We start from the raw sequence: 16103 nt of genomic DNA, 5'->3' as shown, positions 1-16103 counted from the left end.
GCTCCACCCACTTTTTTTTTTTTTTTTGGTTTTTTTGAGACAGGGTTTCTCTGTGGTTTTGAAGCCTGTCCTGGAACTAGCTCTTGTAGACCAGGCTGGTCTCGAACTCACAGAGATCCGCCTGCCTCTGCCTCCCAAGTGCTGGGATTAAAGGCGTGCGCCACCACCGCCCGGCAACTCCACCCACTTTTGAAGTTAGTCATTTTTGTGTGGGATAAGATTAACTAAACGGGTTTGTGCTCTTTGAACCTTGGGCATTTAAGAGAAAGAGCTGGCCTGGCCTGTCTCCTGAAGGTGACCTCTAAGGCCTTAGACTAGCTTGACTAATAAGCGGGACTTTGGACTATTCTGTCACTTAGGACTCATCTGGGTCTGACTGTTGGTTCAGTCACCCTGTGGTCAACGAGTCATGCTTACACGACTGACCCACCCCTAATTAAAAGCCCAGCCCCACAGCATAGCTGGGTAAACACCACTAGCTAGCATACACTAGATAAGTCCCCAAGTACCACTGTTGGGAGGACAGAGCACTGTCCAGTGACTTGTGAGAGGGAGACTTCCTGGATCCTACCTTGTGTGCCTTATCTATTGTTCCTGTTATTCTGTGGCCTTTCAGTGTAGTAAACCGAAATCATGAGTATCACAGCTGTGCTGAGTTCAGTGTGTTTTCAGAGTGATATTGGAAGCAGACCATTAAGGACACACAAAAAAAGTGCTCTATATTACTTAGCAATTGCTGTGTAATAATAGTTCCATGAATTAGTGCTTTAAAATAACACACAGGCTGCGGTGTAGCTTAGTGGTAGAGCCTTTACTCTGCACACACAAAGCCCTAAGTTCTGTTCTCAGTCTCTCTTGGTATTAGAACCAGGACTTGATGGTGGATTTGAACTTAATGATGGCTGTTACCCAGTGCAGTCACCTTGAAATTTTTTTTAAATTTGTTTTGTTTTTTGTTTTTGGGGTTTTTGTTTGTTTATTTGAGACAGGGTCTCTATATGTAGCCCTGACTGTTCTGGAACTCACTCTGTAGACCAGGATGGCCTCAGAACTCTAAGAGATCCACCTGTCTCTGCCTCTTGAGCACTGGGATTAAAGGTGTGTGGCACCACCGCCTGGCTTCTTCAATATTTATTATCAGGTTCTCTTGAAATTTCCATAGCAACTCAACCATGGATGAAAAATACTTAGAAAACAGCCAGGCATGATGGAGCAGACTTTAATCCCAGCAGGTAGAGGCAGGCAAGTCTCTGTGAGTTTGAGGCCAGCCTGGTCTACAGAGCGAGTTCTAGGACAGCCAGGACTGCCACACAGAGAAACTTTGTCTCAAAAAACAATGACAAAAAACCTTTAGAATAAATCATTACTGTACTGACCATCTGTGAACTTGTTGTCATTATTTCCTACATGGTATCACCTGAAGAAATTATATAATCCAAAGTGTTGTAAGTGATTAGCTTCCATGCAAACATCATGAATCTTCTATGAAGAACTTGAGAATCTTCCAATTTTGGTATGTGAGAAAACCCTGGAACCAACTCTGTCTATAGTGAGCGACAGCTAAATGTATACATTTGTATATGTGTATATACATACATACACACACATATACACATATATATCTTTTTCTCATTACTGTCTTGGGGTATATTTAATTTTAATGATTTCTTCTCAGGAATAAGCAAAAAATATCAAATTACTATTCATTGAATTTTTTTGTTTTTCACAAATGTCTTGTGACCTACATAGTTTTGAGAATCATTGGTTGGTACATCTAAGTTAACAAAAAAAATTTTTTTAAGAGGTAACTTTTGAAAATATTTATTTATTATGTATACAATATTCTGTCTGTGTGTATGCCTGCAGGCCAGAAGAGGGCACCAGACCTCATTACAGATGGTTGTGAGCCACCATGTGGTTGCTGGGAATTTAACTCAGGACCTTTGGAAGAGCAGGCAATGCTCTTAACCTCTGAGCCATCTCTCCAGCCCCCTTAACAAAAAATTTTAATGTGTCTAAGGTGATTAAAATTTATACTCAGATTTCTAGTGTTGTGGGTAAGGTAACCACTTTGCCCTCAGGAAGACAGAGAAGTCAGCAAATGAATTCGGAGTTCACAATGAGCTGCTATCTGTAGCACGTGAGCCCCACACTCCACATCAAGCAATATGATGAATTCTTTGCCAGCGTTGTTTTCTTCTCAAAGAGAGCCCGTGAGATAGTTTTGTTTTATAGATGAGGTTTATGCATTTCAGACACATTATGCTATTTACCTAGTGCTGAACAGCTAGGATGTGTTGGAGAAGAAATGCAGAATTCATAGTCTGTGCCTTCACTGCCTCCTAAGGGATCTCAGGCCATTTGTGGGGAAGGTGGTCGGATAGCTTCTCGATATCGATTATCTCTTAATCAAGAGCCCTTGTTTGCCACTGTACTTGAAGGAGCTTGAGAAAACTCAGAAGAAAAAAAAAACTGGATTGTCTCAATCAATAGAGGAGGTCTGAAAAGTTTTTCCCACCCGGTATAGTGACGCACACTTTTAATCCCAGCACTTGGGAGTAGAGGCTCGCGGAGCTCTTTGAGTTCAAGGCCAACCTGTTCCACAGAGTGAGATCCAGGATAGTCAGGGATACACAGAAAAATTCTGTCTAGAAAAAAAAGACAAGACAACAAGTCTTTCCCTACATAGCTAACTAATGATTGTGCTGAGTGATTTACCTTCAAGCCAAACCTAGCAGAGACTTTGTCCTCTAGGGACTGACCCTTGGTACCCCAAACCACCCATTTTCATCTTAAGGGAAATAAGCATTTATTCTGGAGTCATTTTGAATGATCATAGCCTGGGAACAGAGATTTAGGTTACCCTGAATACTACATGTTCCGATGTGGAAGCAGTTTCATGAAAGAGAAAGTCATAAATCAAGGTAAGTTTAAAATACATTGGTGGGAACATAGACGACACAGGTGTAAAGGGATGAGGGAAGATATTCTATGGGTCAGGATGCTGTCTGATGGTATTCTTAGCTTTTGGATTGCTAGAAGCTAGTTGCCTGTAAACCAATAGATTCTAAAAGGCTTTATCTATTATCACAAGATGTTAGTTCCCATGGGGTGGGGTGAGAGGGCAAGGAATGGCTGTTCTGGGAGCCAGAAGATAAGTAGCCTCTGGACCTGCAAAATTCCAATCTCTCCACAGTACCGAAATTCTAATCAGCCAATCGGTCTCTGCAGACACAGATTCCTTTAAGGGTCTTTGCTTCTCAGGGCCCTGTAGAGGATGTGGATGCTTGAACACTGAATCAAGATCGTCTTTGCTGAAAGCTTTGAGAATATTTACCAGACACAAAAGCATTGAAGTTTTTTGCTCCATGAAAACAGGCATGGTAGGAAAAGCAGTAAGACTTCTTGCAGAACAGCAGTGAAGAAGGGGGGCCCATTGACTCCTGGTGGCACAGGACTACAATCCTGGCTACTTGAGAGGCTGAGGCAGGAGGATTGCCCCATTTAGGTTACATTGTGAGTTCAGGGTCAGCCTGGGCAATGTGGTGAAGCTCTACTTCCTAAATAGGAGAGTGACAAAGGAGGTAGGGCTGTAACTCAGTGGTAGAACATTTTGAACATACAAAGCTCTGCATCCATCCCCAGCACTGAGAAGGGGAGAGAAAAAGTGAGGGCAAAGCAGATACTTCTTTGGGTTTAGTTTGAGAGCCCACGATAAATGGTTCTGAAGGGTGGGACTGAAGCCAACCCAAGTTTTATCTGGCCTCTTGCTCAGGCCAGTGAGGAAGTTGAGAATCCTAGATGAAGCCCTTGTCCTGCCCAATGTCAGTCATCTTCCTGGCATCCTCTCTTACCCAGCGGGCCTGCCTCTGGGATGCTGCACCCTCCTGGGACTCAAGAGGTTGTGTTGCAAGTTCTCTCTTTGATAGGCACAAAAGGTAGATCCTCTTATCTCCAGGCAGAGGGAGGCACTTTGCTCTGACTACTCAATGGTCTCTCCAGGGCAGCGGCATAAAGGTTGCCTTGTGAAAGAAAAGTGCCCCGTTAGCACACTGGAGTAAAATTCCATCGCTGCCTCCTGGCTGCCAGCTTGTCCTCTTGGCTTCACCCAATCCTTTCAACACCTCTAATAAAACTGTGATGTCCCCACAGTAGGTTTTTCTGCCGGGGATGACTTCTACCTTGTGTTTTGTTGGTGTGTGGTTTTTCTTCTTTTGGTTTTCCAAGACAGGGTTCCTCTGCTGTGTTTTATCATGGGGCTTGATCCTCAGACTGAGAGGTAGACAGAAGTTAACGACCCTCAACTGGGTGTGGTGGCCCGTGGCCCTGGAAGGTGAGGGAAGATGAAAGCCAAACTCAGAGTTCAAGGCCAGCCTAGTCTAGTCTATATACTGCGGTCCAGGACTGCCAGGACTACATAGACCCTATCTTAAAAACAAAACAAAAAAAGTTTCTTCACTCAGAATGTATTTTATATTCAGTGTTTAAATATCATTTACCATGTACCAGGCAACATTAGGGATTTCTTGTTACTTAGGATAATTAATTTTCATAGCAGTTTCATATAGTGTGTCCTATTGTTACTTCTGTTTGGCATGGGAGGCAACAGAGAGGCTAAATAATTTGACTAATGATGCCCAACAAGTACTTGGCAGAGTTGATGCTCAGAACCAAGCAGGGTGACTCCGAATTCCCTGTCTGTATGACCTCTGCTGGGCATGTTAACATCATGAGAAGGACATACGGCTCAAGGCAAGCCATGGGGGTTCAAGGATGGGGGTAGGGGATGGAGGAACTCTTCAGGTGATGAAAACCCCAATGTGTCAGTTTCCCTTCTCCCCCCTTTAACAAAGTGCTGGTCTTGGTTTGTACTCGTGCATAAATAAATATTGTCAGATGAAATGATGAAATTGCTTGGTGTCGCCTCTTTCTTATAGTTCTAGTTTGTTTATTTATTTATTTATTTATTTATTTATTATGTATACAATATTCTTTCTGCGTGTATGCCTGAAGGCCAGAAGAGGGCACCAGACCTCATTACAGATGGTTGTGAGCCACCATGTGGTTGCTGGAAATTGAACTCAGGACCCTTAGAAGAGCAGGCAATGCTCTTAACTGCTGAGCCATCTCTCCAGCCCAGTTCTAGATTTTTTTTTTGTTTGTTTGAAACAATATAACGCCCAGGCTGATCTTAAACTCCAGCTTCAGCCTCTTGAGTGCTGTGATTATACCACATTCTGCTTGGACTGTTTTATTTTATTTATTTTATGCGGATGGGTTGTTTTGCTTGCATGCATGTCTGTGTTGTGCGTGCATGCTGAGTGCCTTCAGAGGCCAGAAGAGGCCACCAGATTCCCTGAAACTGGAGTTTTAGGCAGCTGTGAGTTTTGGGAACCTGGGTCTCTGGAAGAACAGTCAGTGCTCTTAAAGGCTGAGCCATTTCTCCAGCCCTTCTGCTTGGATTTTAAAGTAAGTGTTATTTACAAAGTGCTTTTTCAAGAAAACAAACAAGCCTGGCAGTGGTGGTACACATCTTTAATTACAACACTCTGGAGGCGGAAGAAGGCAGATAGATCTCTGTGAGTTCAAGGCCAGCCTGGTCTACTGAGAGAGTTCTAGGACAGGCCCCAAAAAGCCTGAAACCTTGTCTCAGAAAAAGAAAAAAACAAAAGAACAAAAAAAAACCTCAAAAAAACCAAAGTGCTTCTTCATAACAACATCTACAATGTCCTCCCAAGTAAACTTTTCTCCCTAGATCCCTGCCTAGCAGACATTTTCCCTTGATTACAGCATGTAAAAACTTTTAGCCAGCACACATCTACAGTACCGCCAAGGTCTGAAGAATTAAAATTAACCTTGCTTGCTAGCCATCACAGTGGTCCAGAAAACTCCTAAGGCCTGACCCTCTGTGAAATGTTGCTAGAAGTGGCAGTCACCTAAAGTGCTTGTCCTTCTTGTGGTTAATGATCTGATAGTTGTGTAACTTTTATTTTCTCAAAGAAGTTTTGGATGTGCCGGGCAGTGGTGGTGCACCCCTTTAATACCAGCACTCAGAAGGCAGAGGCAGGTGAATCTCTGAATCTCTGAGTCTGAGGCCAATCTGATCTACAGAGCAAGTTCTAGGAAGGTCAGAGTTGTACAGAGAAACCCTGTGGGTGTGGGGGAAAGCACATGGTCTCCAACTTACTTTGATTTGTCTTAAATTTTTCTTTCTTTTTTTATGTTTGTTTTGTTTTGACACAAGTTCTCTCTTTATATCTCTGGCTGTCATGGAACTCACTGTTTAGAGTAGGAGGACCTCAAAATATAAAGATCTGTCTGCCTCCTGAATACTGGGATTAAAGGCATGTGCCACCATTCCCAGCTATACAAAAAAAAAGAACTATAATAGTATCAATTGTTTCTGTTTTGGTTAAGATCAAGTGTTATTTTGGTACCCAAGTGATAACATAATGAGTGGAATTGTATTTCAAAAATTTGAATTCTTGGGCTGCAGCAGCAAGTCTCTCTTGGCTCCATGATTGGAAAGATACACAATTGTGTATTAAAATATGGCGTTTGGTAGGTTAGATGTGTTTTATTTTACAGTGCGTTCATTTAAATGTGATTCCATCAGGAAACAACAGAGCATCTCTATATTACTTCATGAGATTGCTCCAAACAACTCTGCAAGGAAGGGTGTGAAATCTTCATTTGGTAGAGAGGAAACAGGCATAGAACCCTGAGGACTTTACGGTCACCCTCCTAGGGACTTTTCCTTGTATGTAAGAGGTGTGTCCTTCCCATCTGAGTGGGGTTTTGTTGTTTTTTTGAGACAGAGTCTCACTGAGTAGCCCAGGTTGGCTTCTGACTCACGATCCTGCTTCAACTCTTGAGTGCTGGTGGGATGGTTTATATCACTCCTTCTGCCATCCCAAGCAATTTTTAGAAAGGATTTTCTTCTCTATACATATCTATATCCATATATATCTATATCTATATATATAGATATATATCTTTACATCTCTCTATATATTTATATAAAATCAGACAAATAATGGTGGACTACAGTAGGGAAGATAAGGTATTTGCCTTCAAGCTCAGGAAGAACCCTTTGTGGACTTTTATGATCCTGATGCTGCCTGAGATCAGTAGAGTCCATCCTGTTCTTGTCATGAATGCTGGACATGGCAAAACAGAATTTTTCCTTTACAGCCACCTAGGAGGAAGCCATCACTGTGAGTGCCATGCCACCTAAGGAGGAATAGGCTCAGGGAAGTCAGTGGCCTTATTCAGGACTGGGTTTCTGGTAGGTGGAGGAATCGGGATTGAAATCCAGGAAACTGCTCAGCATCTCTGAACTGCTGTACACCACAAGACTTACAGAGATCACATACACATTTGAATCTCTTTAAATTAGTTTCACATATGTATAATGTATGTATAATTTTTGGTGGGTGTGTTGTTTTGAGACGAAGTCCCTTGTAGCTCGATTGGCATGAAATTTCTCTATGTAGATGATATCTTTGATTGCTCAATCCTCCTGCCTCCACTTTTTCAGGTGTATAACACCATGCCTGTTTAGGTCTCATTCTATAGTCCAGGCTGGTCCCAAACTCGTGGCAATCCTTCTGCTTCAGCCTCCCAAACGCTGGAAATATAGGCATGAACTATCATGTTCTTCTTTTAAAAATGTAATTAATTGGGCGGTGATATGGTAGCGGGAAAAGTGCTTTCTGTTCAAGCCTGATGACTTGAGTTTTGACCTCTGGAATCCCAAGTGGAAGTTTGAGATAGGTCACTTTTCATAGCCCTGGCTGTCCTGGAACTTACTATTAATGTTACTACATACTATTACTATGTAGACCAGATCTCTCACAGAGATCCACCTGCCTCTGTTCTCCAGTGCTGGAGCTAAAGGCATTTGTAATCACACTGGCTAAGAATCAACTCATGAGAGCTCCCACACTCACCGTGGAAGGCACTCAAACGCACACGTCATACTCAAATACACAAAATAATACATTTTGAAAAACAACAAATAAACAGAGTGATGTGCTCTGGGGAGTATACACACCCTGGGAGCCAGTCACTTGTTCAATAAATCATTCTGAAAACCAGATGGGCAGGCAGGTCGCTTGCCCTCCAGGACCTTATTGTTTAGTGAGAAGGTTTCATGCTCTGAGTCACGACGAAGCTCCCGTTGTGTGACCCTGGACAAGGAACTTCTTATTCTGTAAGACAGTGGCATCTGCTGCTCGAGAGATGGTGAAGGAGGTTCAGGAGCACTGGCTGCTCTTCCACAGATCCGGAGTTCAATTCTAGGCAACTACATGGTGGCTCACAACCACCTGTAGTAGGCTCTGATGCCCTCTTCTGGCATAAAGATGCATATACAGAGCACTTGCATACATTGAATAAATAAACATTAACTATTTAAATTAAAGACACACAAACAAACAAAACGGTGGGATCCAACTACGGGATCTGCCACCTACATCTCTGGCAGTGTCCGTCGCAGTCCGGGTTTTGCGTTACCGTCTGCCTGCCCGCGAGGGCGCTAGTTGCAGCCATGAGAGCGTTCGCCTTGCGAAAGCGCATGTCCCTTGCCGCACGCCGTCGTCCGCGTCGCCGCCCGCGTCCGCGGAGCCGGAGGAGGCGGAGCTGGTTTGTCCCGGCTCCAGAGCGGAGCGGCAGCCGGGGAGGTGGTGTGCCGAGTCCGGGCGGCCGAGGATCGGAAGCAGAGGCCTGAGAGGCTGGCAGGAGACGGCGGTAGCGCGGGGAGAGCGGCGCCACGGGCTGGGAGCTCCCGGCGTGAGGCGTGCGCTCCATGCGTGCGGGCCGAGTGCGGCCCCTGCGAGCCTCCAACATGAAGAAAGACGTGCGAATCCTGCTGGTGGGAGAACGTGAGTCCGCGCCCTGCCCGGCCTCGCAGCCCGGGTGCCCCCTCGAAGCCTGCCAGCCCCTCAGCTCGTCCCTTCCCAGGGCTCTGCCCTGTCCCTTCGGTGCTCCTCGCAGGCCTTGGTCCCTAACGCCCGACTCTTCCGCTGTCAAGGTTCTCGCCTTCGCCTCCCCGAGTCCTTTCCTCTTGGGCCTCGGCGTTTCTCGGGCCATCTCCTGTCGGACCCTCTGGTCGCCTGTCAGTCTCTGACTGCCAGGCAGATGTTGGAACAGGCCGACTGAGCACTTGGGACTGCGGGATTAGGCTCGCGGGGACACTAGGGGGAGGAGGAGTGCAGAATTAGGCGACTTGTGGACAAGGTCAGGTTTCTGGAATTTTTTTTTCACTTGCTGTCTTCCCTGCTACTGTGCATGGGCATTAAGAGAGAGCGCTGAGTTGCTTGAGTAGCTCGGTAGTAGCGCTCTAGGTACATACATAAAGACCTGGGTTCCGTCTCCAGCACAAGGGATAAAAAAGACAGGGCAGTTTAAGATAGCGGTTTTTTTTTTTAATTTAAATTTTTTCTTTTGCTTTTACCATTTGCCATTCTTGTGCCTTGCGTTGGACTAACTCCTGGTAGTCGCGATATTTCTACAAAAATTGACTCGCAACTTCAAGTTAATACGAGCTAGTACTCAGTGAGCGGTACTTAACCAGGGAGGAACCTTTAGTTGAGGCAGTTGTTACCCTAAAAGTCTTAATTTTCGCCCTTGTTAGCCATTCCATAGTTATGTGGTATTTTATGAACAAGAGCAGGTATATAAGTCAGCAAACTATATCCACGCGTATCCAAGACTCCCTAGGGATTTTAGATTTTAGTTTTTGCGGGTAAAAGAAAGCAAAACAGACAACAAACACAGCGCCTTTGCTGACATGAAGACAGTAGAGCAGGGGGATTCCTGCTCTCAGTCATGGGAACTAAAATTAAAAGAAGGCTACAGAGGACTTGTAGTGGTTTAAAAGCTCATTAGTTAATGTTTGCCATTGCTGATTTGCGGCCCGTTATTCTAAGCCACATTGCCTTTGGAGTAGCCTCTATAGGTCACTGTGATATACTCCAAAGGAGAAAAGTGCACGCACACATTAAAAAAAAAAGTGGTTTTGTTTTGTTTTAACTTGGGCAAGGATGTGCTCTTGGAACCTAGACAGCGGGAGCCCGAAATCCTAGAGCTTGAGTTACAGGTGCTTTGAGTTGCCCTACTGGGTGCTGAGACCTGAACTTGGGTCCTATGTTCTTATGCTCTCCAGCCCCAAGTCTGCACATTTTTACTATGGTTATAGTATTCTTTGAGAAGCCTACTGTGGTGGCTCATGTCTGTAACTCCAGGATTTGGAAGAATTAAGACAGGAGCATTGTTGTGAGTTCCTTGAGTTCCGTGCAAACCTGGTCTACCTAGAGAGTTCTAAGCCAGTCTGGGCAGGGTGGGCCTCAAACAGGAGAGGGGGTGCATGACTATGATGATGAACTATTTACTCATGTAGCTGTAGGTTTTGTTTTGTTTTTGACAACACTGTACTCAGAATTTGGAAGCAAGCTTAGCTAAGCATAGTGTGCTTTTGGATTTCAGTTTTGATTTTTAGATTTTATTTATAATATCTTAATCTGTATTTTGCATCAAGTTCTCTGATAGTAAAGGAAGGCATTATTTAAAGTATGATTGATGCTGATACATTTGGGGCAGAATATGGGAAAGTGAGCCACTGAAAGCTTAATTGTATTTTGTAAAAGTCTGGTACTTTTTTTTTTTAATGTGTTTTTAAGAGAGATAGGTATGTGTTTTGGATTTAGTGTTGATTATAGGAACCAATTATATAGCATTAATGTATAAACTGTCCAAATAGAAACACCATACACCTGTAAGATCCAGTGGCACTCTTAGGACATTTTTATTAAACTTTAACAGCGTTATTTAGGAATATGCAGAAGTTTAAATTTTGTTAGAAAAGTACGTCATTTAATAATGAAAGCAAACCAGAGAACTACGTATGAGTTTTCTGATCATAGAGAGAAACTTGATATAAGAGAAAGCTTTCAGTGGCGCATGCCTTTAATCCCAACACGTGGGAAGCAGAGGCAGGTGGATCTCTGTGAGTTCGAGGCCAGCCTGGTCTACAAGAGCTAGATCCAGGACAGGCTCCAAAGCTATACAGAGAAACCCTGTCTCGAAAAACCAAAGAGAGAGAGAGAGGGGGGGGGGGAGTGTGTGTGTGTGTGTGTGTGTGTGTGTGTGAGAGAGAGAGAGAGAGAGAGAGAGAGAGAGAGAGAGCAAGCTTTAGTTTTTGAGGGAGACACTTTTCCCCACCTAAAAGAGTGATACCAATCTCGCTAATGGCACACATCTGTATTCCATTACTCAGGAGTCTGAAGCAGGAGGATAGCAAATGAAAATTTTAAAATGGTTAGGGTATATAGCTTAGTGGTAGCGCATTTACCTGACATATATGAGGCCCTCGGTTAAGTCTCCAAGTAGGAGAAGGTTACCACCAAAGCTTAGGCCATCTGCTATTAAGAAAACAAACTATAGCCGGTGTGGTAGCACTTTTTTTTTTTATTTGAAATAGGGTTTCTCTGTGTAGCCTTGGAGCCTGACCTGAAACTCATTCTGTAGACCTGACCTCAAACTCACAGAGATCCACCTGCCTCTGCCTCCCGAGGGCTGGGATTAAAGGTGTGCATCACCACCGCCCGGCTGTGGTGGCACTTTTTAATGTGCCTTTTAATCCCAGCCCTTGGGAGGCAGAGGCAGGCTGATATCTGAGTCGAAGCCTGTCTGCTTTACAGAGGGAATCTTAGAATAGCCAGTGCTACACAGAGAAACCCTGTCTCAAAAAACCTCAAGCAACCAAACAACAACCTCTCCTTTTGTCCTCCCCTCTCCTCTCTCCTTCCTTTTTCATTTGAAATAAAGTATTAAATTTGCTAGGCTGCCTGCCTTGAACTTTTGACCCTCCAGTTGTCCTGCCTGAGAGCTGGGATTATTGGTTTATGCCACCTTCTTAGTTTATGCTGTGCTTGCTATTAAACCTAAGACTCGGTGCTGGCTAGGCAAGCACTCAGGTGAGGTTCTCAGCCCTTATATACATATGTTTTCAAATTTTATTTATTTATTTATTTTTTAAAAAATAATTTATTTAACTTTATTTTATGTGGATTGGTGTGAAGGTATCAGATCCCCAGAAACTGGAGTTATAGACAGTTGTTAGCTGTCATGTGGGTGCTGGGAATTGAACCCGGGTCAGGTCTACAGAATGAGTTTCAGGTCAGGCTCCAAGGCTACACAGAGAAACCCTATTTCAAATAAAAAAAAAAAAAGTGCTACCACACCGGCTATAGAACAACCAGTGCTCTTAGCCGCTGTGCCATCTCTCCAGTCCTGTTTTCAAATTTTAATGTTCGAAATATAGTTATACTCAATTGATTGTAGGATTTCAGTTATTTTAATGGCTGGTATTTGGTAGAGAAATCCTTTTAAACCTTATTTTCTTTCTTTTTTTTCCTGTTTCTTCTTTTTTTTTTTTTTCTTTCAAAACAGGATTTCTCTGTGTGTAGCTCCGGCTATCCTCAAACTTGGATATCTACCTGCCTCTGCCTAGTGAGTGCTGGGATTAAAGGTGTGTGCTGCTACCATCTAGCCTAAACCTTACTTTTAAAATTTATTTCTTACATTTGTTTATTTGTGTGTATGTAAATCTGAGCACAATTTATGGGAGTTTGTTCTCTCCTTCCACCATGTGGGTTCTGGGGATTGAACTTTGGTAGTTAGGCAAGTGCCCTTCTCTGCTGAGCAGTCTCACAGGCCTCCTTTTGAGATTCCTCTAGTGTTAGAAAAAAGTGGTTAGGATTTAAGCTTTTAATGTATTTAAGCATATTAAGTTTCCAGTTGCTTTAAGGTAGTTGGGAGTGGAGGAGGCAAAGAGAAAGAAGCCAGGTTGGCTTCCAGCTCACAGAGATCCACCTGCCTCTGCCTCCTGAGTGCTGGGAACTAAAGGTGTGTACCTACACCATCACATTTGGGTAAGCCACAATACCTTTAATAGTTCCTTGGGAACAACATAATTACCCCCTCCCTTCCTTTCTTCCTCCCTCCTTTTGAAAGTATTACTTTGTAGCCCAGGTTTGTTTGGAAAGCTGATGTAGGTCAGACTGGCATCATATCCATGGCCATCCTTCTGCTTTACTCCCATTATGGGGAAAATCCTCGCTGGGATTATTTTTCTGAATGCTAAAAGTTGCTAGTTAATAAGTTTAACTGTATAGTTGCCTTCCTCCCCACTCGCCACTTTATTCTTTCTGATTACAGTTGTTTAGGAAGAGGCTTTTTGTTTGTTTGTTTATTGAGGCAGGGTTTGAGTAGTCCTGACTGTCATGCAACTTTCTCTGTAGACCAGGCTAGCTTTGAACTCACAGAGTTCTACTTGCCTGTGCCTCCTAGGTGCTGGGATTAAAGGTTTTCACCACCACCACCTGGCCTGAACTGAGAATTCTTAATAAAGAAACACAAGATGAAAAGAACCATTTCTTTTGCCAATTGAAGGGTGTTTGTTAGCAAGGAAATTGGCCAATATGGCTAGAAGGGTGATAATTAGAATGGCAGAATGGTTACTTCTCCTTAATAAATATTAGGAATTTTCTGTCATTTGGAACTAGACATTCAAAAGATTTGACAAAAAGACAGAAATTTAGCCAGGCGGTGGTGGCGCACGCCTTTAATCCCAGCACTCGGGAGGCAGAGGCAGACGGATCTCTGTGAGTTTGAGGCCAGCCTGGTCTACAAGAGCTAGTTCCAGGACAGGAACCAAAAAAGCTACGGAGAAACCCTGTCTCGAAAATCAAAAAAAAAAAAAAAAAAAAAAGACAGAAATTTCAAACCCAGATAAATCTGTTCTGTATTATATTTTCCCAAGGATGACCTGTTTAGAAGCATGGAGTCTCAGACAGGTGGTGTGCTGTAATGAATTAGATCAGAGGCCTCTGTCAGAATAATTTTGACCTTGCATTTTATAAATCACTGAACTATTTCTCAGGCAAAGTAGAATAGAGAACATTAGATTGTTGGCTAACAAAAGATAATTTTTATCCTTTGTATTAATATGTCAAATATTTATATCAAATAAGCTTACATTTCAGTTTATATATTGGTTGTAACATTTTGTTTGTAATACATTGTCATATATTTTATTATAAATATATTTTATGTAATATACTATAATCTTTATAGCAAATATAAATTTTAACTAGTATAATATATTTAAAGAATTGAGGATTTCTTTTCCTCATGGAAATGTTTCTGGAGCAGTTGAAAGAGAAAAGTTTTATTTATTTTTGAGACAGAGTCTCACTGTGTAACTCTAGTTGACCTGAAACTCCCTATATAGACCACTGGACTCAAAGAGATCCTCCTGCCTCTGCCTCTCAAGTATTGGGATTAAAAGTGTGCCATCATGTTCGGCTCTAGATGGAATTTTTAAAACGTAGTGTGTTAAATTGTTTTCTAGATGAGGTAGGATATGAGCAAATAAATAAAATCACACCCTGAGAAGTGGTAACAAATGACTTTAATTGAGTTAGCCCCTTTAATTGGGCGCCATGTCTTGTGTGTCTGTGTCTTCAAGCACCAGTGAAGTTGTTTGATTGTCTTCTTCACTCCCCAGTATCTCCTTTGCTGTGTTAGAGGCTATGAATGTCTAGTCACAGATCTGTAGCTAGAGAGAAGCCTGCTGCTTTTGAGGAAGCCAGGACTGCCCTATTTCTTCATAGTGCTGTTCTCTCTATTCTGGAACTCATAGGAGACCAGCGGGTCTGAGGGAAAGAACACAACCGTGACTAGGAAGAAGGTAATTCTAATGAGTTGGCCATTTGGTTTGCTTAATGCGAGGGATGCTGTACTGAAAAGCAAATAGTCCTGCTCTTAAGAATTTCTAGGGGGCTGGAGAGATGGCTCAGAGGTTAAGAGCATTGCCTGCTCTTCCAAAGGTCCTGAGTTCAATTCCCAGCAACCACATGGTGGCTCACAGCCATCTGTAATGGGGTCTGGTGCCCTCCTCTGGCCTGCAGGCATACACGCAAACAGCACACTGTATACATAATAAGTAAATAAAAAAAAATGTAGCTGGGCGGTGGTGGTGGCATACTCCTTTAATCCCAGCACAAGAGATGTATCTCGGAAAGCAGAAGTGTATATTCTTCCAGTGTTTCTTAGTTTGAGGAAAATAAACAGCTCTCCGGGCGGTGGTGGCGCACGCCTTTAATCCCAGCACTCGGGAGGCAGAGGCAGGCGGATCTCTGTGAGTTCGAGGCCAGCCTGGTCTACAAGAGCTAGTTCCAGGACAGGAACCAAAAGCTACGGAGAAACCCTGTCTCGAAAAATCAAAAAAAAAAAAAAAAAAAAAGAAAATAAACAGCTCAAGGAGTCATGTGTTTATGTGGTACTAGAGTTCTTGGATACAAGATTTGTTGTTCTCTGGTCTTTTTATTTTGTTTTTTTGTTTGGAGACAGGGTTTATCTGTGTAATGGCTCTGGCTGTCCTGGAGCTCACTTTGTAGACCAGGCTGGCCTTGAACTTGCTTCTACCTCCTGTATGCTGGGATTAAAGCCATGTGCCACCAAAATCTGATTTTTTTCCTCCCAGTTTTTTGAGGCATATTTTACTTTGATAAACATGAACCTCTCATGCCCTCTGCATTCTAATACCAGTTTTTGTTATCAGCTGTGGTGTCCTGAAAAATTCTATAGTGGTGTAGTGTACCGGCGTAAATAAATATAAGGCTGATATTAAAGAATATATACAGCTTTAATGTTTAAATAAACTTACAGAACCGAGGTTCCTGCGCAGCCGGTTTCACAGGAGGCAGGAAAAGGGAGGAGCCACCTCCCGTGCGCCCGATTTATTCATACGCATTCGCCCGAGGCAAACCCGCCCCCTAAAGGGGCTGGCTTAACCCTACAGTGTAGTATTTGTGTTTTAATAAATAAAGCTTGCTTGAAAATCAGAGGGCAAAGCAGCCACATTAGTCAGCTGTACAAGGCCAGGGAGTGGTGACACACTTGAAGGCCACCCTGGAGGTGATCCCAGCACTCTGGAGATGGGAGGAGTACTTGGAGGACTGCCCAAGAGTTTCATACCATCTTGGGCAATATAGTAGGTTAATATCAATGAGAAAAATTTAACAGAATTTCAATGC

The 16103-nt window shown here is 43.2% G+C and overlaps 1 protein-coding gene across 6 annotated transcripts in view; it reads left to right on the top strand.

Annotated features, from left to right (window-relative positions):
* The first annotated feature begins 8634 nt into the window (after positions 1-8634).
* Positions 8635-16103, top strand: part of Rhot1 (ras homolog family member T1) — a 72285-nt gene continuing 64816 nt past the window's right edge. For all 6 annotated transcript variants that reach the window (XM_041664749.1, XM_041664746.1, XM_041664744.1 and 3 more), the window contains exon 1: positions 8635-8885. In XM_041664749.1, coding sequence (XP_041520683.1) covers positions 8810-8885 — 76 coding nt within the window. In that variant the 5' untranslated portion in view covers positions 8635-8809. The remainder of the gene's footprint in view (positions 8886-16103) is intronic.

This window comes from Microtus oregoni, unplaced genomic scaffold (assembly GCF_018167655.1).
Source record: "Microtus oregoni isolate MIOR12 unplaced genomic scaffold, Mior012 000015F_ref0000493, whole genome shotgun sequence".
NCBI classification, from domain to species: domain Eukaryota; kingdom Metazoa; phylum Chordata; class Mammalia; order Rodentia; family Cricetidae; genus Microtus; species Microtus oregoni.
Note: the sequence above shows the minus strand (reverse complement) of the source record. Positions and strands in the feature narration are given on the sequence as shown.